Source organism: Mustela lutreola, chromosome 12, assembly GCF_030435805.1.
Source record: "Mustela lutreola isolate mMusLut2 chromosome 12, mMusLut2.pri, whole genome shotgun sequence".
NCBI classification, from domain to species: domain Eukaryota; kingdom Metazoa; phylum Chordata; class Mammalia; order Carnivora; family Mustelidae; genus Mustela; species Mustela lutreola.
Window position 1 is genome coordinate 26,583,935 of NC_081301.1, and position 26,414 is coordinate 26,610,348.

Consider the following 26,414-nt stretch of genomic DNA (forward strand, 5'->3'; position numbering starts at 1 on the left):
GGACATGATACAAGAATCCATTTTGACACTATGAAATAGGATGCAAATGGCAAAAGAAAATGACAAAGACAAAAAGGCATCAGGTTAAGAAATATGTGGCACCACAACATATTTCTCATGCTGGATCACACAACAGTGAGTGATCAAGACACACTGATGCGTGTTTTCTATTCCTATCATCCCATCCATACCCTGGGCTGGGCCAGACACTGGATATAAGCCTCAGAGCCTGAGAGATCAAGAGCAGGTCCCTATTGCACTGACTCATCTTAAAGCTCAGCTGCCTATTCTAGGACTTCTACTCTATACTCCCAAAGTTCAGATAGGCTGAGCCAGCAAGTACTTAAAAGTTGGACCTTTGGTCTGCAGAAGATATGCTTTTGTCTTTGGTTGTTTTTCCAGAGCCCCTGTAATTTTGTTAGGTGCCCTCCATACTTTTCTCCCTACTTTTTGGTTGGTTGGTTGTAATGTTTTTCCTCCTAAAATCAGATCAGCTAACAGCCCACTAAACTTATTTCATTGGGTACAAGACCTGTTTGAAGTGCATTCAGTGGTCAAGAATATTCTGAGACAATACCATTGAAACTTCTTTTCATTATGGAGCCCCTATTACCCTTTTATAGGAAGGAAGAAGTCAGAAAACCTCAGCAACACAATATAATCTTGTAGCACTAAGGCAGCATAGAAGAAAGGTAACTTTCCCTGTGCTAAGTCTCCGAAACTCAAAACCAGCACAGAAACAAGAGGAGCCAAAAAGAACTTCTGAGCACACACTACTACTGGAAGGAACCCAGATGATGGAGAAAATTTACTTAAGAGTCTCTGTCTCAAATCATCAGCCCCTGACACTGTCTTATTATTGTCTCATTCCTGTGAGGTATCTAACACAATTTATGAATCCTGGCCTGGTGATCAACATGGTAAATAGAGAGTGCTCACATTTTCTAGTGGCAGGTAGAATGGTCCGTGGGATGCTGGCTGGAGCTTCCTCTCAGTTCCATGCCCATTTATTCAAGTCTTCTTTTCAGTCCTTAATTTTACTTACACAGAATGACTTAACACAAATTCCTGAAAAAAATAACTAACTCAAACTACATTCCAATCGGATGGGAAGGGTAGATCAGATTCAGATGGGAGGATCAGAACATTCTAAGTCATACATGTCTACAACAAAAGGAATGTCAAATGCAGATACTTACAGTGGACTTAGGCCCTTTTTCACCTGTTATGGGAATTTTCACCCACGGTCTCTCCATTTGCTACTGTAGAAGGTTCATTAAAGCTCTTCTGGAGGTGCGGGGTGGGGGAGGGAGCTGACTCTCCTTTCTTCTCCAGCCAGTTATGAGATTCCCACTGCTTCCTTCAGCTTGAAAATGTAGGTAAGGGTTTGATGTCTGACTACAAATCATGACTCACTGGAATCAAATCTTAAAAGAACTTCAAACTCTTTAAGGATTTCTGCCTGCTCTTTTTTTAAGGGTCTTGAGGTCCCTCCATGTAGATGCAGCACGCTTACCTAATAGTAGGGTTGAGATGTGAAGAAACCCACATGCTTCCCTAAAGAAGCAGGGATGGATGCAGGGGAGTGGAGGCACAGTCTTGTTGGCAGAGTGGCCAAAGGCTCAAAAACAGTCAAAACAAAGAAACACCTCCTTGATGTAACTAGGAAGAAAAACAACGTTTGAATTCCCTTCCTCCCACCCACCAGCATCTGCTCCTCCAACTTTCCACTAAAATATTGTCAACTGTAAACTACACCGAGTTTGCTAATTTCTCATCATCTTCAACTGTTCTTGGTCACAATGACTGATGACGTATTTTTGGACAGTGATCTACTGATAGCATTTGTCATATTTGAGAAACAAAAGAATCCAGTGCTTTGGTTGATGGATAATTATAAGATTCTTGGATTTTTTTGTCCACTGCAAAAAACTGGGTAGCTTGCCAAAATCCCTCCCCAACACACCCCATCACACCTCCAAGGAATGAAATCTTACTCTTGAAGATTCAGTGTTGACCATTTTCTTACTCCTTTCAGATTAGTGTGGTTTCGGTTTCCAAAGCTAGTACTAAATCAAAGTCTTCAGGTTATACAAATAATTCCAAGTTATAAGTAGGTAAGTACCATATTAGAAGTATTTTTAGTGGAGGCCCAATCACTACTTTATTTCAAAACATGTTATCAAACCAACTTTAGGGCAGCCTTTGATTTGTGTGTGTTAGGCCTTAAGGGGATGGTGGGTTGGAGGCTGGCAGATAGAGGGTCCTGAAATTCTATTACCATTTCAAATGTTCATAAATGTACTATGTGCTTTTGAGAGAAAGAGAGTCCATTACTTTCATAAGCTTCTCAAAGGGGCCCATAGTTCTCTCAAAAGATTAAGAACCTGCTTAATATTAAATATTAAATTCAGGTCTTAGCAAGTAAAACAGAAATTCTTGAAACATTTGGGAATTACAGTGATTTCATATTCAGCTAGATCTTGACTTGACCTTGAGTAACCTAAAAGCTTCATTATTCCGAGTACCCTGGCCTGGAGTATTTATTCCTCAGGAAATCATTTTAGTTGTAAAACTTGAGTATCAAAATGGAATAAAATTGCCTAATATTTTGGTTCCTAATAATTTCATATCTTTTCCACAAATTTACTATTGAGTTCCTTTAGAAAATATCAAACTAAAATCCTTTCCATGTCATTTACAAAAGTGATCATTGTTTATGCAATACTGAAACACCATTTGCCATTTTTTATGCATATAAAAATCCTGAAGATGGGAAAGAAAGTACTGTAGTATTTCTATAGAAAGGTTTTCCATAGAAATTCTCAAATTTAAAAACTTTGCATTGAAGCCTTCTATAAGAAAGTTGTTTTAAAAGTTTGAATCTTAGATTAAAGTTTTCTCTTAAAATGTGGAGAGTAAGAATTTGGCTCACGTTTATGAAATCTGAATGGGGCAAGTGTGCTGTTTTAAACTGACAAGTGTATACAACATAGTTTTTTTGTTTTGTTTTCTGAAGTTTGTTACAAGCATTAGATTTTTCTCTTGGCACATTCAAATGTCCTGCTTTCAAAATTTAGGCTATGTGCCGCTAATCAAAAATGAGCTAATTTCAAAAACAGCCACTGTATCTGAACAGTGCCTACTTTTCAAAAGGGCTAATATGCATCCTGAGTACACAAAGATACATGAATATGCATTTAAAGCAAAAGGCAGTCTATGCTGTGAATTTATAATACACAAATCTCTGCTTTATGTGTATTTACTTATGAACCTGCAATTTTCCAATATATATTCACAGACCACGTCTTAACAACTCTAGGCAAGCCCTTATAGTGCACTCCTATCTGTCAGATGGAATATATGAAAAGAATACAGAAATTAACTCTGGCAGGTGCATTTATAAGCCTCCAGACTCTCAGGATTTTTTTTTTTTTTTTTTTTTAAGTAGCAATAAAAAAGCAGTAGAGAACTTATTGAAAGGTGAAAGCTTAAAGACTTTTCTGAAGGTAATGTCTTGTAGGCTACGTTAAGGCTACTGGAAACTCCAGAAATATAAATGAGAAGGTTACTGACCAAAGACAAAATAAAATGCTTAGGTCACCATAATTGGCAGCTCTGGTTTTGGGACTGACCCTACAGTTCTATTTTGTCGTTGCGGTGGTTTAGGGGTGGGGGAAGATCTCCTGAAATGGCCTTTATTAGCTAGTACTGGCACATGGTGGAAATCGTTGAAATTTGGGGGGCACGGATATGCCCTGATAATTCGGTGCCCATAGTTCTGGTGGTAGAAGCATTACTCTGGTATAAAGCAGCAGGTCAGCATCAGGATAAAGGAAGGAGTCATCTCTTCACTAAGCCCAACTGGGATGAAGTCCTGAAACTGCCCTGGAAAGACAAGGGCCCTTGGCAGATACCAAGGTCAATGGTACTGGCAATTGGCAGCTTAATGTTCTTTGCTTAAAAAAAAAAATGGAAGAGTAAAGGAACATCTCTACAAAAGAAAAAAAAAACTTATTTCCAGCATAATTTTAAAAGAGACTCAGTGAGTACCTCTTCTCCAACCATTACACAAAAAGTTTGGGGACCAGCACACAGTTAAGCTACTTAAATTGCAGTAACATAGGACTTAATCATGCTATAGGATAGGATAAAAGCTCTAATCCTAAACATTAAGCATTGCATTAAATGGTTTAAAGGAACAACCTGCTTTGAGCTCTGCTCATCTATGCAAGGATTATATAATCTCAATGCCCTAGCTAAATTACTAGTGTTTACCTAACGTACTGGTTAAGCCTCCCCTAGAAGATGGGTTTCTTGGATTTATACTAAAATATGACCTTTTCCTTTCCACTTTATATGACTGCAGCACTTCCTCCCTCTTGAGGCAGGAGCCTGCAAAGTCTAAATCAGGTACCAGAGCCTTTTGCTGATGGCAGAACCCACAGTGATGCTTGGGTCCCCACGATCACCACTTACACTGGAGGACCTTAACTGTACTCTGGAGATGTTGGTACTGAACACGACTTTCAAGATCCACCACAGAAAAAGACACAGACCGCAACACAGAGTCAATGGCTTCTAAAATTTTTCAGGTCACCACATATCACAGATAATTTTTGTTCTTCATCTATTCTTCTCACTTGGGCAGAAGATGGAGGCAGTGAGCATTGAATAGCAGTAAGGCAGCCCAGAGCTAGCTCAAGAATGACTCACGATGAATGAAAGAGGCAGCAGGAATATCCAAACATAACCCCAAAACATTGAAATATTGCTAAAAAGCCTCTGTGAGGCTTTATAAAATGTATCAAGGAATGAAGCTCATATGAGAGTGATATTCTCTACATTAAATATCTCTCTGTATGTGCCTGGGTAACACATATATGCAGAGAAGCATATATCTACCTATGTGGCACACACATTTACTTAGGGAACACAGCCTAGTAATTAATTTGGAACTCAAATGACATGGTTACACATAGATCATAATTTCTAAACACAATGTTAGTAAAACAAAATTTATTTGTAAAACAGGACCTGTTATATAAAATGGCACACGATCAAGTTATACAAAAATACAAAATTTCTTTCTGATTACAGTTCTAGTTGCAAATGATAATTAGAAAGCATTCCTGGTGGTTTCCAAATAGCTGAGATTGCGAGCAAATGAACAGGGGTGCAGCGAGAGTCCATGATGCTGGGATGTCCAAGTGAGTAGAACCTAATTTCCAAAATTCAAGACTTCCATCAGGTCACTTTGGAGGGACATCTCCTAAAACAGCTAGCTCCTAGAATGTCTTCTGTTCTGATACTCATCTTGCAAACTTTTTCCAATCCTAAATTTAGTTCCCAATGTCTCTTAATGTCCAAAATCTGTGTGGCTATGAAACAGAAGGTATTCTGAATTTTCTTACATGATTTGCTCTCTCATCTATTTGGATAATTGTTAGTTACATAATTATATTTATTCCATTTCAGAGGATACAAAAAGAGTACAATGATACTGTCTGGCGATGTTAGATGTTAACTTCTGGAGGATTATTGTTTCAAAATAGCTATTCTCACAATGTTGGTTTCCCAGGTCTTGCCAAGATAAGAGCTCTTAACTGTGTGTATTTTGTTTTGTTGTTGTTGTTGTTTTTTTTTTTAATCCAGACTCTTATTGCAAATATTCTGAAAAATCAGAAATATTACATGAGCTTTGAAAAGAAACCAAGGCATTTAGCAAATTTTAGCCTAGCTAGAGTAAAGAACACGGATACTAAAAAAAAAAAAAAGAAAAAAATACAATTTACCTTTTGCAGCAATTTAAAGGTCTAACCCTTTGAAAGCAAGCACATGAGCAAACCGCTGCTGATTAAGCCCTAGTGACATTAATTGTATGCATTTCCATAATACCGGTCTAACTCACTGTCTACTTCTGGTAAGAGGCAATGCTTTCTTTCAAAAGATTCTTCTTCCATGGAATGATAAAATGCTGAGGCTTTTTTTTTTTTTTTTTTTTTGTACAGAGCCTGTATTTAGTGCAATAAGTTTAAAAAATCTGCTCTGAAATATTTACTTTACATTAACAAAAATAGCTTTTTTTAAAAAAATCGTAACAAAAAGGAGTTATCGCATAAACAGATCATGAATTATTCTTAGCAAATTACACTTTTTTTTTTCCTTAAAGCATTCACCATTACAATAAGCAGAACAATGGAATATTAGCCATTCATATCTGGTAAGCTTCAGGAATAAAAAAGAAAAAGAACGAGAAACAAAAAAAACCCCAAACCCATTCCCGAACAAAAAGAATATTCAACACTTGAGGATCAAAACATAACCAATTCTTCAGTTAAACATTGTAGAATTCTGGATATTTAATGAATTGCAGAGGAGAGGAGCACCTGCCAGTATGGTTTCAGATTTTACAGCAAGTATTTGAATAAAATGGCCACTTAGCCTGGAGCCACTGAAGGTCCTTAGGAGCAGAAGCCCAAGCACTGGAATTTGCAATGCTTTGTGTTCCATGTTTCTCTCCCTTTTTTATTCCTCCCAGCATTACTTAATCTGCAAATCAATACACGGAAACTTAAAGGCTAACGTTGCTGGGCGCCCCAGCTTCCCTTCAAATCAGTCACACCAATGTGTGGAGGGTGCTACTAAAGTAAGAAATGAAAGAAAGACAAACTATAAGAACAAAGTTTGCATAAGAAAGATTATCTACCCTTTTCTTTTTAACCTACTCTCTTATAGAAGCTTAGGGTAAACTACAAATACCTGAGGAGTTGGTTACTTTTTAATGTTGGCTGACAAATGCATGAGCTATTATGAAAATTCCCATATTGAGTCCACTAGTATGTTTCTAAAAGTAAAATGACATGGCTTCTTTGATTGGGGAAAACTGATTGGAGTATCTCCTTATTTATCTGAAAGCATATGCCTAGTCTCGTCCCGCTAGGACTTATGCATCAGTAAAGTAAGACCTTGATTTTTATGCACACATCAGGGAAATCATCCCTGAATAAACTTTAGACAGAGAATTCGGTACAATCATTTTACCTAATTTAAATAACTAAAGTTAAAATCTCCTCTAAGTTATTAAAAATGTTAATCAGATATGAATCTTAACATTTCCATTAAGACAATTACAATTGAAAACATTAAATGACGGCAGTTGCCTTGTAAAAGCCACCCGTATGAAAGGAGTACATGTTTGACAAAAATAAGCATAAAAAAGGTATTAAATCCCTGTTCCTTTTCTCTGATTTTGGCTGATTATGTGTGTGTGTGTATATACATATACATATATATACACACATACATATACATATATACACACACCCACACACACAAATACATAGTTATGTGTATATATTGTTTTGGAATGTCAATGGGTTCCGTAACGGTCGGCTAGGTTCAAGCAGAACTTGCTCCCGAAGCCTAGAAAACAAAGTCATACAGAGTAGAATCTTAGACAATTACCATTAAAAGGAGATCATGAACGATGTTACAAATACATAGATGGTCACAAGCGGCAACAAAGCAAAATGGATTGAGAGCCCTTCTCCCCAAACCTATATTCCAAGGGGCTGCAATTCCTATGAATGTGGAAAGTCACACTTCTGGGTAAGCTCTGAGATATGCAGAGAATACATCTCCCGCCTATGTTGCTGCAGTGTCCAGGTTTTTCCCCTCCCTTTCCTCTATAAATTCTTCCCTATAGGCAGAAGGCCAGAGTGTCTCCTTCTTCAACTTCTACATCACATGTGATCAATTTTTCTAAAATAATTTTCAAAGATGTATAGGGTGACCTCACAAACCTTTGACGTTTCCTTAACTAGTGAGTTTCTCTCAAAAAAAAAAGGAAAGAAAAAAAAGTCCACGAGGAAAACTGGAAGTACTTATATTTTAGTTCAATGATTCCCTGTCAAAAAGGAAATTTAAAAGCTCATTTTTTTCCCTAAACATTATTCTATAGGCTAAAAGTAAATTCTAAAGTAAAATATCCCACTAAGAAAGAAGATAGACCAGTGAACTTAAACAGCAGGTTGTACAGATATGGCAAAATAGGTATGATGCTTTCATACAACTTTCATCTATGGGAATAACATGTGAATTAAAACAAGCAAATACAAATAAACAATACTAAATTCTACCAATCCCCAAACTTTAGTGAGAAATTTCTCAGGTAATTATTTAGGAACACATCCAAGATGGTGGTCAACTCCAACCATGCTAATGGAGAAGAGGGATAAGAATGAGAGGTATTGATTATGCTTCAAGTATTTAACTACTCTGCGAGAAATTTCTCAAATTCTCTCCTGCAAAGTTTTTAAGCCATATAAAAACATCATTCTTAGGGATCAAATGCTGTAATGTCCAAAGCACCAGAACAATGCACATAAAAGAGATATTTCAGGACAGAGTGGAGAGTTTTGTCACAAATTTGAAAGCAATGAGCTGATGAACAATATAAAATAAAAGCAAAAAATGAATGAAGATTTTAAAGCAGTGTTTGAGTTAAGGGACAATAATTTAAAACTGAAAGCAATATTAGGGGGAAAAATCTAAGTTCTTGGCTTCTGGTAGAATGCCACATAACTTGGGCAATTCTATTATTATTACCTATGAATTAGGGTTTCGAGGAAAGAAGGCATACTTGCCATCTGGTCTACCACAATTTATCTCTCACTAAAGGATAATGCAAAAAAAAAATACATGTCAATTCATGGTTCAAAATAAGATAGTGTAGACCTCCACATATTTCTCCCTTTGGAAAAATGACTATTACTGACAAATGATTTAATAGAAGTGCCAACCACTAGAAAGACAGAAAGTGGTAGAGAGAAGAGGGTTTACATTTTAAGATTTTATATTTTACCTTTTTAAAGTTATAGGCTGGGAACCTTATTTACTGAACAAGTAAGATAAGCCAAGAATGACACGAAGAAAGCCTTCCTCATTTACCCATGCCACCAGAAGGTTGGCAAGAATCTTTACTGCTTTCTCCATTGGCCAGTGGCAAGTAAGAGAGATATAGAAAGGGTAGGGAAGGCAAGCAACCAGACCATGGGCATTGCTGATGGTGCCTCTTGCTCACTCAATGCAGTTCTGGCTAATGCATGCTTAAAACTAAGAGCTCTACATCCTTTTACTTAAAATTAGAGTGATCTATACTTGGGAACTAAACACTGAAGGTTTGACTTTATAATCATCAGTGCTATTAAAAGCAACCCCAAAATAGGCCTTGGAAGGGGGTTATGGAGAATGAGTTTTTATCTAAACATTCTGCTGAGGCTTCAATTTAGGTTGAATAGGCAATTATTTTGCATATTCATATGCATATACATATGCCCCCCCCAACCTTAAACGAACCCATTTCCTTTACGCTTATATACTTAAATGGGCTTGTTTTACATTATGTATTTCTCCAGATGGAGACCTATGAAATCAACCACTTACTAAACTAGAAAGAAGAGGAGTCTTAATCTCACGCTTTTGGAAGTTACGTGCAATGAGAAGTCATGTTATTTAAAATGTACCATTTAAGGAGGTAGGCAATTATATAATATTTTGAAGTCACATGCTCTTTAAGAATACATTAGTAAAATAAGCAGTAATTACACAAATATGTGCGAGAGACATCTGTTATTATGCAGAGGTGAGAATATCTATGGGAAAAGCTACTCAGGATTCTCTTATGCTGACTGAGTTGCTTTTTGTCAAATAAAGTGCAGTACTTATAATACACACGTCTCCCTGACCAGAGATAATTTATCCTTCTCACAATCAAGCTGAGGTTAGAGAAGACCCGGTTGTCTTTCTGAGCGGGGAATGTGAGTGTTGATGGAAATAACCTTGTTTCCTACTGAAAAATAGCTGAAGAAACAAAGAAAGTACAATCCAGGCAACAGAAGAAAAAGTCAGCAAGGGAAAAAAGACAGCAACAGAAACAAACCAATATTAAAAACGTGGGGGATATGAATTTTAGCAAGTTGAAAGGAATTATTATCACCTTCCAAAAATGACAAAAATCAAACTGTCAGTTCACGTGTGCAACCAAATGTTCAGTCTGATGAAAACCAAACACTGACAGTTAAAAAGGAAAAAAACAAAACAAAACAAAACAAACACCCTCCACCCGAGAAATGGCAATTTTACTTTAGGGACAGAAACAGTCCCTCCCCACCAGGAGCACCGGGAAAAGACACTGTTCCTTTCAGCTTACTTTTACAGAAGGTGGTCTCAGTTGTGACAAGAGTTCTGCCATCCAAGTGATGGGTAAACACACAAACAGAAAGAGCAGAACATCCTGCGTGATACAGATAACAACAGCTTCTCCCGAAGAAGTGCAGTCAGTGAAGACACTGAGAGAGAGGAAGTGAAAATGAAACTCTTGGAGGCCGGCCACCTCCTCATCTCCACCTACCATCGGTTTCAGCTCTCTGGCATCGGCAACGCCTCCCTTACCAGCTTCTTTCATTGCTTTTCTACTGTTTTCCACAAACTCCTGCAAAATAGGGACCAAATGGCATAAATTCTTAGGTCCTTCAGATTGTGGTTGGTAGATGAACCTAAGGAGCGTTTACATTTTGGATTCAATGTTAATAAAGGGATGCCCTAAAAACATAGCAATAAATGATAGTATCACTACACAAGAGCTATTAAGTTGGTGCGGGTAGGCAGTAATGTCAAGATAAAATCTTTTTTCCATACATTCACTGGGACCATCTCACTCAGGCTCAGAGAGAGAATGTTACTTCTATTTGGAAGAGAAAATACCTAATTATTTTTAAGAGGACTATTTTCCCATAGATTCTTGTTTTATTTGTTGTTTTACTTTTTCCACATCAAGGTTAAAGGGAATAACAAAGACTATTTTACTCCAGAAGGCCTGTCTTTAAAATAACCCTAGAAGGTAAAAGAAAGCACTGATACTAAGCCCAGATAACTCTTTTTACCAAACCAGAAATAAGCTACTTAAAAAAAAAAATGTCTATTTGGCTTTGAAATTACTCCATAAAGCAGGAAGACGGGAAGTTACAACAAGAACCTGTGGTAGAAAAGTAGTCAAAATGGGATTATACCCTGAAGGAAACATCTCTATCTTGTCAAAGTTTATGGAGCACTTCTCCATTCGATATACTCATCATTCTTACAGAAGAAAACTAAAAGAAGAAAAAGTGTTATTTTTTTTTAACTCAACTTTTGATCAGAGGTTTAAAAAATAGAAACAAGTATTTCTTCTTTTTTTTTTTAAAAAATATTTTATTTATTTATTTGTCAGAGAGAAAGAGACAGTGCACAAGCAGGCAGAGGCAGAGAAAGAAGCAGGCTCCCCACCGAGGAGCCCGATGTGGGACTTGATCCCAGGACCCTGGGATCATGAGCTGAGCCTAAGGCAGTGGCCTAACCAACTGAGCCACCCAGGCATCCCACAAGTAATTCTTCTTCTTAAGATTTTATCTAAACCCACTGTGAGGCTCAAACTTACAACTCTGAGATCAAGAGTCACATGTTCTACCGACTGAGCCACGCAACCATCCCCAAATTCTTCCAAATGCCTTCATCAAAAAGGAGATGGATTGCTCACAAGTCAAATTCCATCACGAGAACAACCAGTTAGAATTATAGTATAGACATTATGGAAATGGCCAAAATGTAGTTCTCAGTGAAAGATAGTACCAAATACGTCAGCTAAATCATTTGGAATTTTTGTGACTGTGAGAGGGGAAAAAAGGAATCTATTTTATTTATTTGTTTGTTTATTTATTTATTTATTTATAAGATTGTATTTATTTACTTGAGAGAGAGACAGACAGAGCATGAGAACGGAAGGTCAGAGGGAGAAGCCGACTCCCAACAGAGCAGGGAGCACAATGTGGGACTGGATCCTGGGGCTCCAGGATCATGACCTGAGTCGAAGGCAGTCACTTAACCAACTGTACCTCCCAGGCTTCCCGACATATTTATTTTATTTTAATTTTTATATTTTATCTTTTTAAAGATTTTATTTATTTATTTGACAGACAGAGATCACAAGTAGACAGAGAGGCAGGCAGAGAAGGGGGGGGGTGTAGCAGGCTCCCTGCTCGAGCTGGGGCTCGATCCCAGAACCCTGGGATCATGACCTGAGCTGAAGGCAGAGGCTTTAACCCACTGAGCCACCCAGGCACCCCCCGACATATTTATTTTTGACTTAACTAGATAAACCATGCTCCTGGAAGAGGACTTGTTAACTCAATGTCTAATGTTCAGTCTTCAACATTACCCACCCTTCAGACAGGAACATTTCACAGCTTACTAGCAAAGTACTATTAAGTATCCTTAATTTGGCAGCATTTGACAGTGTTAACAGTATATGAACCATTTAAGTAGGATTTCTAAATTTTAAAAAATTTCTATTGAGATTCTAACATAGGGAATCTGCAGAGTCTACATAACTATAACGTAACTATAAAGAATCTGAATGTAATACCTTTATCTCTGGATCTTGACTTACAGAAAACAATACAATACAATCAGGGTCTGTTCATCTGTATTCATTATGAAACACCTTCAATTTGGCCTGGCATACTTAGGATAATGAGTTTTAATGGGTCTGATGGCAATAATATTTGGAAAGGTGATAGAGAAATACAAGCAGGTACTACAACCTGGGAAGTCTTTGAGCTCCACTTTAGGAAAGGGCACTTAGAACATCAGTAGTCCAGTGTTCCAATTCAAGGGCTAAAATGCAGGTTTAAAAAGTCAATTCTAATCCATCTAATCACAGAGAGGGAGGCAGGAGTTTGAAATAATGTGAATCGGGGCTACCTAATGGTTATTGCTCCAGCTATAAACGGTCCCATCCATGCCAAGAAGAGCTCCTTCCCTGATTTCCCCAAGACTAAGCTCATTCATGAGCACTATAGGTCTCATCCTCAATTACTCAGTTGCATATAATAGCAATGAAATACAGACAATGTCTTGCAAAATTTCTGAATTGTATTTTTACCCCTAAAGCAATTGAGGGCATTTGAAGTACTTACCATCAGCACTTTATCCATATAGAATTCTCTGCCAGGGCTCCCATCATTGTATTTTGTATCAATGGCAAAACACAAGAATAATACATCCACTACCATTTCGTAAATGGACAGGAAGCAATGAGCGACTAGGAAAGCAAAGAGGCAGACGATGATCAGAGGCAGCACCCAGACTGTGTAATCTTGCTGGTAGTTGAGCAGCATAATCCCAGCCAAGCCTGTGCTGCAGACTATCAGCACCTGAAGCAGAGAGAACAAAGAGCCCATTTAACAGCCACTGTTTGCTCAACACGTGCAGATTTCAAGTTCCCTTCAAAATTCTTAAATGATGGTTGCATACATTCATTCCACCTCAAGTTAGGAAGTATGTCATCCACACAGACCCACAGATACATACACGTGTTTATCACATAAACAAAACATCGTCCTTTAAACGCTCTGGTTTACATGAAAAAAGAGTCATGTTTTCCAAAGATTATGCTTATTCCTTAAAACTTCCCATATATATAGCACCTGTGGCCATTTTTAAAATAAGTGTATACATATTTTAGGAAATGACCCCAATAGCACTAAGAAAAAAATTATTGACATTCCGGGGTATTGCTATGTACTTCTAAGCACTTTTACATATATGAAATAGCATTATACATACGAATCATTAAAAGCTATTCATTAATATTTATAATATCACTATCAAATGTTTCATAAACACTTAGTCACATAATTTCATCTTACAGGGGACTTAGAAAATTTGACCGGGTTCCTACATCTGGAGACTTTTATTGTTTTCTGGTATAAATAATGCTGCAACAAACATCTCTGAGAGTTTTTTCTTTGTTTCATATTTTATTTCACACAGAATACATGGCGAATTGAATATGATTTGCCACGAAATTTAAATTTAGATTACCTGTGAGGAAAGAGGTTGCCACAAGCATCCATCATAGACGAATACAAGAAATAGCCAATTTGCTTATTGTCAAGAATGACCTACTCTGATCATTTCCAGGCAGCACTTGAAATTTCTTGTAGTTCTTTTACTATATTTTAGTTCAGCTTTTCAGTCCCTATAATGGTTTATGGCAAACATCATCATCCTCATTTTATAGACTGGGAAATGTGCTCAGAGACACTATGCAACCTGCCCAGGGTCACAGAGTAGAAGAGCAGATACCACCTAAATCATGGTCTTGCGATGCCAGCTCCAGCATTCTTTGCAGGTAAAAACTCAGTAAATACTTGGATATGGATATAAAGCAGCAATAGGTTATACTGAATCCTAAACACAGTCTTGCTCAGCCCCTTATTTGCCTTACCATCCATCATTAAGTAACAAAGGAAAAGAAAGAGTCCTCTAGGATCATAGCAGTCTTTTCCTGTCCAGTGCTGAGAACAGGCAGCTTGAGAATTAATTCTCTTGCCTTTCCCCTACTATTAATCCACACCAAAGCATCTCTCCTTCTCTATTATTTTAACCAAGAGTTATAATGCATTAGACGAAATATTGGTTAGGCTATCAGCTGACCCTTCTCGGATGATTTTAGGGAACAAATCTGGGTCTGCTCCAAATTTTGAAGACCCTTTACCATTTTTTGGTGGCAAACATTCAGGAATCCTCTCTTACCATTACTTTCTGGGGTGACTTCTACAGGTAACTAATTATATCCATTTTCTCTCATGCTTTTTGGTTTTAGGATGAAATCACTGTTTTTGATAGCTCTTCTTCAAATTGTTGATATCCACCCTATAGAAGGACTTAGGTTCTTTATGCTCTCATTAGACTACTTAAAGTCAAGCCACATTTGAAATGTTAAAGTCAATTATAGGGAGAAGATGTGACTCAGACAAACCAAACCAATGTTGAGATAAAAGCTGTTGAGGTGGAAGGATGGATACTGTCACTTTAGAAACAACTTCAAGAATTTATGATATTCAGGGGCGCCTGAGTGGCTCAGTGGGTTAAAGCCTCTGCCTTCGGCTCAGGTCATGATCCCAGAGTTCTGGGATCGAGCCCCACATTGGGCTCTCTGCTTCATGGGGAGCCTGCTTTCTCCTCTCTCTCTCTCTGCCTGCCTCGCTGCCTACTTGTCATCTGTCTGTCAAATAAATAAAATCTTTAAAAAAAAAAAAAAAGAGAATTAATGATATTTAGCTGAAAAGGTCAGAGAAGTGTAATAATTGCTTCCAAATACAGTGAAAGGGCATCATGCATTTATTCAAGCAGAGGATACATTAATGGCTCTCAAACGATGAGGGGTCTAGGTTATCAATTGGGGAGTTCGAGAATAACACAGATTCCTGGGCCCTACCCCTGGAGTCCAGTTGGTTGGATCTAAGATGAAACCCAGCAATATTTATTTAAAAAGTACCTCAGGTCATTCTGATAAAGTCCACAGCCTATAAGAAGTACTGGTCTTTATCAATGGTCTCCATAGTGGGATATACATACTCAAGGAGTATTGAAGCGGATCACCTAGGACTTCATATTGTATTTCTCATTTATTGAAATTTTCTTTTGTACTATGCTTTACAATACATATTATTAAAAGCTATATATATATTAATAAATATAAATATATTAGGAAGTGTGCTCAAATTTTTTTTTTCCCTAATAAGACACCCGATTTAAAAAGTTTAGACTCTCCTGTCTACAGGATACATTATTGGTGATGCAACAGAAGAGATTCATATACAGGCCAGGATGTGAGAAGCAGGAAGGAAAGGGTGCTAGTTTTGGAATCAGAAAGACATAGATCTGAATCACACAGAGTTAATGCTTCCTAGTTTGTGACTCCAAGCAAGTTCAAATTCAGGCTTTCTGAGTTTGTTTTTCTACCTTTAAAAGAGACCTAAGAGTACACACATCCCGTAATTGTTAAAATAAGCATTCTGAAAGCATATAACACAGGGCTTGGCAATCTGTTTCTTCCTTCCTTTGATTTCCACCATAAATCTTGCATTATGATGCCCTTTCCACATAGAACTCAAGTTTTGAAAGATTTTGTTTACCAGTAAAATAGCACCTATTTAAGTAATAATTCATATTCTCATTTTTAATTAATCAATGCCAAATAAACTGCCAATAATTAATGTTATAAGTAGTATTCTCAGATAGAGATGAAAAAATTTCAGACAGAAGTGGAGAAACAGATTTTGTAGGGTTTTTGGTATAATTTTATTGGGCAAATATGCATTATCTATAGGAGTTGAAAATGTTTAAATAGCTTGTAGATCTCTATTCTTACCTAGGAGGACCCTATAGACCAGTGATCACAGGTCACAAGCCACTAAACTAAAGGAGCTAAGATCCCTTCCAAATCTAATTCCATTCCATGAAATCACTTGGGTTCCACAGAAATGGAATCCAGGGCATTGTCTTTTGTTTTCTTTGAAATTCAGGGTTTTTAATTTTTTTTAAGATGTTTAATATTTTATTTATTTACTTATTTTAAAAGATTTTATTTATTTATTTGACAGAAAGAGAGAGAGATCACAAGTAGGCAGAGAGGCAGGCAGAGAGAAAGGGGGAAGCAGGCTCCCTGCTGAGTAGAGAGCCCGACTCGGGGCTCCATCCCAGGAACCTGAGACCATGACCTGAGCCGAAGGCTGAGGCTTAACCCACTGAGCCACCTGGCGCCCCTGAATTCTGGGGTTTTACAAATGAAATGGTAAATTTTAAGACAATTTTGGATTCACGTATAGTTGTAAGAAATAACAAAGAATGATTCCATAAACCCTTTACCCAGTTCCTTTCAATGGTAACATCTTGTATACAGTACAATACCACAACCACAGTATTGACATTGACACAGTCAAGATACAGAACATTTCCATCATCACAAGGATCCTTCACGTTAACCTTTTATAACTACTCCTACTCCTCCCCCACCCCATCTCTAGCTGAGTGACCACCAATTTCCATAATGTTGTCATTTCAAAAATGTTATATAATCAGTTCAAGTCCCATGTTGAGTGTAGTGCTTACTTAATTAAAAAAAAAAAAAGGTATATAAGAATGTTACATACATGGAAACATACAGTAGTTACTTTTCTGGCGTTGGTGTTTTCCACTCTGCACAATTATCTCATGATTAATCCAAGTTGTATATTATCAATAGTTCGTTCCTGACACTTTTATTTAATTTTTAAAAATGATTTTATTTATTTGAAGGAGAGTGAGTGAGAGATACAGAGAAAGAGTGCACCAGCAAGGGGAAGAGCAGAGGGAGAGAGGGGATAAGCAGGCTCCCAACTGAGCAGAAGACTGAGGAAGGGCTGCATTCCAGGACCCTGGGATCATAACCTGAGCCAAACAGCAGAAACTTAACAGACTGAGCCACACAGGTGCCTGTCTTTCCCCAGGGAAATTGGGGATTTCCGATTTCCCCTCTTGAACTATCTGCTCAGAAACTATTTCTGCACACTAGCAACCACTTTTAGAAAGAAATGCTTTCAAAAGATTTACTGTATTCTGTGATCAGTACTATATTTTTTTAAAAGAAAACTATAGAATGTTTATCTCAGTATGTTGGAAACCCAGACTTTATTCCCCTCTCATTTTTTATTTTTTTCTTTTTGGGTATCTGGATTAAAAAACAGTTTATCGGGCGCCTGGGTGGCTCAGTGGGTTAAGCCTCTGCCTTCGGCTCAGGTCATGATCCCAGGGTCCTGGGATCGAGCCCCACATCGGGTTCTCTGCTCCGCGGGGAGCCTGCTTCCTCCTTTCTCTCTGCCTCTCTGCCTACTTGTGATCTCTGTCAAATAAATAAATAAAATACTATTAAAAAAAAACCAGTTTATCTTTCATGGTTTTAAAAGTAATTTTTTTACAGTGTTATAAATTTTATATTATTCAAATGTAAATGTTCCTGAAAAGCAATTTGGTAATGTACATCAATTTTAGTATATGTGCTGCCGAAGTGAGCACGGTAATGTACATCAAGAAACATATTATGTACTCTGACTCTATCTATTTCTAGGATTCTGGACTCAAGAAATAAGGATTGATGCAGGCAAGGATTTGTATACAAAAGTTTCTCTGTATCATACTTTATGTTAGTAAAATGAAAATAGTTTAACTATAAAAAATAGTTTAACTATAAAAAATTGGAGGCTTAGTTAAATAAATGATACAATTGTATAACCATGATTAAAACATTTTTAATAAAATAGGAAATGCTCATAACATAAAGTGAAAAAAGTGATATAAAACTGCTTTTTCTACTAGATTTTAAATTCTCTTTATTGACTACTGTATCACCTGTATCCAGAAAAGTTCCTAGCATATTACTAGTGGGCACTCTAGGATATTTGTGGAATGAAAAAAAATGGTAAAACCAAAGAAAAAATTTTGATATAGGCTGCTCAAAAACTCAAAGTCAATTTAAAACACTGTATTTTATCACCTCTATATTTCCCCATTATGAGAAATGTGTATTTCATATAGAGAACTTATTTCATTATGGTAAAGCAGGGGAAGGGGTTTGGAATCACTTGTATTTTCAATAACCAAAGATAATCATTAACACTTTGAGATAGTAATTCTTTCTAATATGTACATCCTTAAACTGATAGTCAAGTCAGTCTTTTCACTTGTCATATTATATGTAAAGATCACATGATAAACTTTCAATAAAAACATGGTCTAACAACAGGTGAATAACAGTTTGCTATTATTTCTAACCATTTCTCTATTGGTAGGCAGTAGATTGTTGGCAATTACTAACTATTAGAAATAATGTTGTATTTTTCTGTATTTAGGATTATATCTAGCAGTGGTTTATCATAAACAGAATTACTGAATCAAAAGACTTAAAAAAAAAAGTTCAAGGGCAAACTTAAGGTTAGCACATAGTGACTGCAAACTGAGAAGTTAGACGTAAGTTTGAACTCCAGCTCTGCCACATTCTAGTCCTTTAAATTTGGGCAACCTATCTAGTTCTCTAAACTTGAGTTTCCTCTGCTACAAAATGAAGGAAAACAGTAGCGGCTCACATTCTAGGAGAGGACGAATAACACTTCCCATAAAGTACATTCCTCAGTACCTAATACGGAGCAAATGTCTCCATCAGAGTTTACTAAAATCACCATTATGATCAAATGTTGCCCCTGAGAATAACTTTCTTTTATTTCTCTCTATGGCTTCTCTTCTATTTTAACTGCTCTGTGTACATATGTTTGTATTTTAAGCTGCTTCATATCCTTCTTAGTAGTGGGGATAAATTATAAATATGTAAAACATAAACTAGACATAAAATCTGAAGGCTTCCTAAATTAGTCATATAGCATATAAATAATAGCAATAGTTAATAAGAGTGTCAAACGCTATACTCAGTCCTTAACATGGACTGACTCATTCAATCCTTACTATAAAACATTTCCTGTTGTAAAAACATGACAAGAACAAATCCAAGTTTAATTTAATTTAATTTAATCCAAGTAAGTTTAATTACAGATTTTCAAAACAACTGCATGGTTTTATAATTCTTTTTAGATGACAGCTGCCTGAGAACTTGACACCACACCATGGTATCTTGGCCTCTCTACACCAAGTATTTTTTCCTTTTTAAAAGCATTTTCAAAACACAGTGGCTGGAGGAACTTAAGTGTTTAGCAGTAAGAGAGTGTCTAAGAATAGCATTTGATAAAATACTGCCCATCATGATCATGAATACTTATGAAGATTATCAAAGCAACAGGAGAACTGGATACAATGTAATATAATGTGCAAAGGGCAGAACAAATTGGTAAGTATGCTATGAGTGTTACACTATAGAAATATAAGCCTATGAAAAAAACACTGGGAGGGAATATATATAAGTGATGTTATTAGGTTATAGGGATGTCAGCTTAATTTTTCAAAATTTCTGAGTATTTTATGGTATATTATATATGGTATAGTATATTAATTTTTCAAAATTTCTGAGTATATTTATGTACAGATACACAGAAATCCAACTATAATGTTATTTATTATTCTGCAGATTTTAATAGTATAGAAAAATTACCTCTTTTCAGACAGTTTAAGGACAGGTAAGTCTCATTCCCACACAGCTCTGTTTTAAAGGCATTTATATACAGAAACAGTGACAGCCAACATTCATTGAGAATTTACAATGTGTCAGACACTGTCTTAGGTACACTACATGTATTAGCCAGTCTAATCCTTACAACTCTAGGGGTTTGGCTCTATTATTATCCCACTTCCACAGATGAACAAACTGAGGCACAGAATGGTTATGTACCCTGCTTCAGGTCACACAGTGAGAGAGCCAGGATTTAAATCCAGGCAGTCAGGCTCCAGATACAGCACCTCTAACCACTAAGAAGACTATTCCTGAATTCTGTACAGATCAAAGTATGTAAGGAGAAACATGGACATATTACTGACTGCTGTCTCAGTTTTCCCATCTATAAAATGAGGATAATAACAGAACTTCCTTCACAAATTTCTTGTTAGGATTAAATGAGCACCAGACATGTAAAGTACTTAGAAGAGTGCCTGACATAAATTAAGGGCTTTGTAAGTGTTTCTTATATATTACCTATATTACTTTAAGTTTTTTGGTGGACTAGATATTTTTCAAATGAAAAAGCAAACACATATATATGCAAAAATTCACTGTATGTCTCAGGTAACAGATGTGGTCTTACCTTGCCTAGGAACAACATGAAATCCCCCACTGTGTTGATGGCAGCCACCCGTAAAGCATTCTCCACAAGAATGACAAAGGCATCCTTCGCGGAGGTGCAGAAGTTGGTGCTGTTGATAGCTGTGGCTGTGTATGCATTCTGTACAAAAGCAAAAAATGGTATTTTCATCAGTAAATGTAATTTTGCTCTGTTAAGATATAAACCAAATACAGTTAAAGCACAGCTTGTGAAAACAGTTCCCAGTTAAACCCATGGCTCTGGTAAGGTACAGGTTAAAACTCAGCACAAGGAATATTAGACATAAAAAAACCCCCAAAACCCAATATGGTAAAAAGAGCTTTTCAGTTGGCTTATTTCAGTCTTTTTAAAACACTGATATTTATTAAGGCACACAAACCTTTCCAACATCCATTAACTTCTTCCCCGTCTTAGTAAATCAAACATAATTTAACCTTTCCTAGATGTCTCAGGTTCATCACTGTGAATATCAGGGATGCACTATTACCATTTCAGTGATGCTTTAAAAGCCACACAAATAGATAAAAGGCACAAGGATGCGTGCTGTTTTATCTGGAACACCTACCATCTCCCCTTGGTGCTTTCGTCTGTGCTGCCACTTCTCACAATTTTTGTAGTAGACGGCTATTTGCTGCCCAATACACCCCTCCCTCCTGGGAGCAGGGCCCCAAGTTCCCCTTGAGAAAAGAGTCCTTCCCCCTTCTCTTAGAGTCTGAGTGGGGGACGCTATCTCTAGCTCTGGGGGTGGGCCCTGATTGAGGTAAGCCAATCAGCCCATTCTACCCAGCTCCACAAAGACAGGTTCAGGGACTGGGACATAAACTAATAGAGCCAATAAAAGCCAAAGATGTTCCCTGGGGCTTCTGGGGAAAAAAAAGTCTCCTTCTTCCATAAGAGCTCCTGACAAAGCAGGTCTCTCATTTTCCTGGAAAGCAAGGTGTGAAGGGATGAACTGCCAGGGCTGTTTGGCCAACATAATGGGAAGAGCCTGAAGCTGCTGGAGGTAACAACATGAAAGGGAGGGCAAGGCTACCATCATGGAAGCAAGAGCAGAGAGAAACCAGGGTCTTGTACTTGGTGACAATGTTTGCACGATTAGGAACTAGCCACGTTTTTGGACTTTAGCCTAAGAAGCTAATAAATTGCTAAGAATCTCTCTTCTGTCCCCCTCCCCCTTTCTCACTTTCTCTTTTTTAGGCCAGATGGAGCTGGCTTTCTGTCCCTTGTAGTACTGGGTCCCAGGTGACACACTTTTATTCAATTATACCTGCTTCTGCTGCTCCGTGTCCTCTCTGACCCTCTGTCACAGACTCTGATTTTTTTCCCCTTTGTACAGTGCATTCTAGAATAGGATTGACATTTTCTGGGAAATGTGAATACATGCTAGAACATCAAATACATCTGAGTCGTAGGAAGCGAAAGTATGTAGGCTTTGTGGCTAAAACTTATAATCCCGAGGAATTTTTGGTTTAGTGTGGACTTAAATTGTTGGTGAGTCCAAAATGTTCAAGTTGTTGGAAAACTACTGCACATGAAGGGCTTACTTTACATTGTGTTGTCTGTGAAATACTGTTTTCTTTTTTTATTATTATGTATTTATTTATTTGATAGAGAGAGAGGTCACAAGTAGGGAGAGAAAGAGAGAGTGGGAAGCAGGCTCCCTGTTGAGGAGAGAGCCCAACGCAGGACTCGATCCCAGGACCCTGAGATCATAACCTGAGCCGAAGGCAGAGGCTTAACCCACTGAGCCACCCAGGCGCCCCGGAAACATTTATCTTTTAAAAAGATTTTATTTATTAGAGAGAAAGAAAGAGTAAAGGGAGGGACAGAGGGAGAGAGAAAATCTCAAACAGACTCCCTACTGAGCATGGAGCCTGATGCCGGGCTGAATCTCATGACCCTGAGATCATGACCTGAGCCAAAGCCAAGAGTCAGATGCTCAACCAACTGAGATACCTTAGGTGCCCCTGTAAATAAAGTCTTTTTCTTTCTTTCCTTTTTTTTTTTTTTTTAATTTTATTTATTTGAAAGAGAGAGAGAGAGCACAAGCAGGGTAGAGGGAGAGGGAGAAGCAGACTCCCTGCTTAGCAGGAAGCCCAATGCAGGGCTCGATCCCAGGACCCTGTGATCAGGACCTGATCCAAAGGCAGACGCTGAACTGACTGAGCTACCCGGGGTCCCATTTTTTTTTTTTTAATTGACATATAGTTGGCACATCATGTTACATCAGTTTCAGCTACACAACACAGTGACTCCACAACTCTTTAAGTTATGCTCTGCTCACAAGAGTGGCTACCGTCAGCCACCACAGTATTACAACAGCACTGACTATTTTCCCTATGCTGTACATTTCATCTCCATGACTTATTTATTCCGTAACTGGAGGCCTGTATCTCCCACTCCCATTTAAACACTGAGCTTGGGAGACACAGTCTTTATTTTATGAATGTTCCTCTTGTACGCTTGTTAGTTAATAGGAATTTCATATGAAGATGAAGTCTGAGTCACCAAAAATTTGTTGCCATTACACAGTTAAATTTATTGATTAAAAATACAGAGTATTTTAGGGCCAAGGAAATAACACTACAACTGAGTAGGACACTAATTTTTCACCAAGGGAGCAGTATATAATGATGCTCTTTGAGAAAGACAGTATGATTTTGCTATATACAACTCTACTAAACAAATTGGGGTAATTTATTATTGGAACATACTACTACATTGTGTTCGCAGTTCTTTTTATCTCAAAAGCTAATATACAGAGTCTTTTAAGGAAATGATACTATTAAATTGTTCTGGTAGCAATAATTTGCTGCTTGCTCTCATATATTGTCATCAGCCAGTGTTTCTTATCAGTTCAAAGGCAGCAGGCACCAAAGAGTTAATCACCTAACTGCAGTGGTCTACATTTCTTCATCTACAAAGCTTCTTTTCAAATATTCTGCCAAATGCCTCAATGACATAAAAATAAACTATACTTTTGATCTTACGTAATTTTAACTCTGCCGAAAGATAATGGAGAAGAATTTCTCAGGCCTGATCTATTCTCAGAGAACCAATACAATTCCCTCCATACTCAAAACAAACAAAAAATGCATTCAACAATTTATTCTAAAGCAGAGGTTGAAAAACTACCACCTGTGCACCAAATCTGGCCTCCTTCCTACTTCTGTAAATAAAGTTTTATCAGAACACAGCCATGTTCATTTGCTTACATGGCATTTATGGCTGTTTTCAGGCTACAATGGCAGACCTGAGCAAATGGGACAGAGTCTATATGGCCACAAAGCCAAAAATGTTTACTATCTGTTCCTTGACAGAAAACTTTGCTGATCCCTGTTCTTGAGTACTGCCCAGGAACAGTATCACCCTTGTCTACAGCCTATGGAACCCATCTTCTTATCCCTTCAATCTTCTAGTACCTTTCTCTGCAACTTCAAAGTCTTCCAGCATCTTTCACCAAAATGCTTCAGTTCAACGACAGACATCTAATGATTTGAAATAGAACATCCCATAAGGAAAATACCTTACTTCCTCTATCCTAAGACATGATCAAGAAACGAATGTCAGTTACTTAGTAACAGATTTCCAGGGGAAGATACCCTGTCACATTAACTATATATATTGATTATGAGATACTTTCTGAAGTTAAAAAAAAAAAGCATTATGATATCTAGAATCAAAGATATTCGATAACCCATTTAAATCAAATAGGTAGTGTCTTCAATTTCACCTCCTCAATGAGGATCAACGACTCACTCTTAAGTATGCTATTCTCCCCTTTCTAGTTTGAAAAGGATCTTCTCTGAAAGAGACAGAAGCAAGAGAGGACCCATATACCTCCAATCTCTCTCCCCTAACATCAGACCAGCTGACTCAGAGAAGGCCTAACATCTCCAGACTAAACCATAAAAGCTTTTCTGTTTTTCAGTCATTTCAGAAGAAATTATGATTCCTCCTCTCCTGCTTCCTTCTTCTCTCCCCATGCTGCCCCACCCATCCCATCTACATTTAGAGCAGAAGCCTATTTATTTGTGGACCTGGAAGAAGGCAGCAATAATTTTTCTCTACTCCTAAGTTCCAGGGCTGGATATGCTCCTAGAAATTTAGCTTTCTTGGCAATATTCCTACAGATCTGTGCAACTCCTTTTGTAGTCAACCTAACCGAAAAAAGTTAAGTGGATATTTCGTAAGCTCTTTCTCCCACTCCCAAGGCAGAAAGATGAGCTGCATGTGACACACACAGGTCAGGATGACCTCTGCAGGAGGAAAATTGTGCTACAGATCATAGCATGCCAGTGAAAATTTCCTTCTATTTCTCTACCTCCTAGTCTGAAAGGATTCATGCTAAGGTGCTCAAGAAATTCTGAGTTCTTTGTGCCCTTCCCTATTACTGTTCTCTGAACTTTCTGTTGAACTACTTGGTTGAGATTTTTTCCAGCCCACCTCCTTTCTCACACAGCCTTCCTGATCTTGAGTAAACCGCCCACAGAGAGGCATCGATGATTAACATGTAGCTTTAGCGAGTGCTCAAAATGTGCGCAGGCAGGATGGAGGCCTTAAGGCTATATAACTCCCAGAAGCAAGATAAAGGTAATCACCCTCCAGGAAGCGTTTTAAAAGGATGACTGTTAGGCCCAAGTGGTAACATATGTGTGTGACAGGATGAGGTGAAAAAGTCCTGGTCACATGGAAGAAAATGTTGAGGTGGAAGGTCACCACGTAGATAACCCAGGTCTGCTTGGCCACATGTCCCAGAACATATCTACATTTCTGTACCTTTCCTTTCTTCACTTACAGACTTAAAAATTCTCTTCAACTGGGTGGCTCAGTTGGTTAAGCAGCTGTCTTCGGCTCAGGTCATGACCCCGGAGTCCTGGGATTGAGTCCCACATCAGGCTGCCAGCTCCACAGGGAGTCTGCTTCTCCCTCTGACCCTTTCCTCTCTCACTGTCTCTCTCTCAAATAAATAAACAAAATCTTTTAAAAAAGAGATAAAATTTAAGATCTTTAGAGAATAATAGGAGAGAGCTAAACAATAATGGTAGGTAAAGGGAACAGATATGTACAACTCTATGTGTGGATTGTTATGAATTAAGTAAGGGAAAAGGTAATTAAAATTATCCCTTTCTTGTTTTGAGTGAGGAATGGAGGGGGCAAAAGTCCCACCAACATCATTCATTTCATTCAGTTTGGTTCTAGATTCTTAGACTGTTTAAGAGATATAAGAATTAATAATATGTCACAAATCTTAAATTGTCTTTATTTTTTAATTTATTTTTAAAGAATTTATATATTTATTTTACAGACAGAGATCACAATCAGGCAGAGAGGCAGGCCGGGTGGGGCGGGGGGAGCAGGCTCCCTGCTGAGCAGAGAGCCCGACGCAGGGCTCCATCCCAGGACCCTGAGATCATGACCTGAGCCGAAGGCAGTGGCTTAACCCACTGAGCCACTCAGGTGCCCCAAAACTGATTGTCTTTAAAACCATCACTTGTTTTAGTTTATACAATGAAACATGAAAATTTGAGATGTTTGCATATTCTCTAAAATAATCTATACTCTAGTCTTCTTTATGTTGCATAAAATGGGTATTTATATGGAAAACAGGGTGATATCCTAGCAATAAGTACACAAACTTAGATTTGAAAACTTCCTCCATCTCTAGGTCAGATGGTCTGCGACAAGATGCTAGTCTCCATTTTCTCTCCAAAGGTAATGAGCCTTCCT

The 26,414-nt window shown here is 37.7% G+C and overlaps 1 protein-coding gene across 3 annotated transcripts in view; it reads right to left on the bottom strand.

Moving 5' to 3' along the window:
* Positions 1-26,414, bottom strand: part of SLC44A1 (solute carrier family 44 member 1) — a 202,307-nt gene that overhangs the window by 39,699 nt on the left and 136,194 nt on the right. The window contains exons 13-16 of one of the 3 annotated variants that reach the window (XM_059143508.1): positions 20,667-20,804; positions 13,017-13,253; positions 10,415-10,495; positions 5,003-7,425 (exon numbers count right to left, since the gene is read on the bottom strand). In XM_059143508.1, coding sequence (XP_058999491.1) covers positions 7,402-7,425; positions 10,415-10,495; positions 13,017-13,253; positions 20,667-20,804 — 480 coding nt within the window. In that variant the 3' untranslated portion in view covers positions 5,003-7,401. Of the gene's footprint in view, positions 1-5,002; positions 7,426-7,489; positions 10,496-13,016; positions 13,254-20,666; positions 20,805-26,414 lie in introns of those variants that run through there. The other 2 variants (XM_059143509.1, XM_059143510.1) reach the window with 2 other exon arrangements.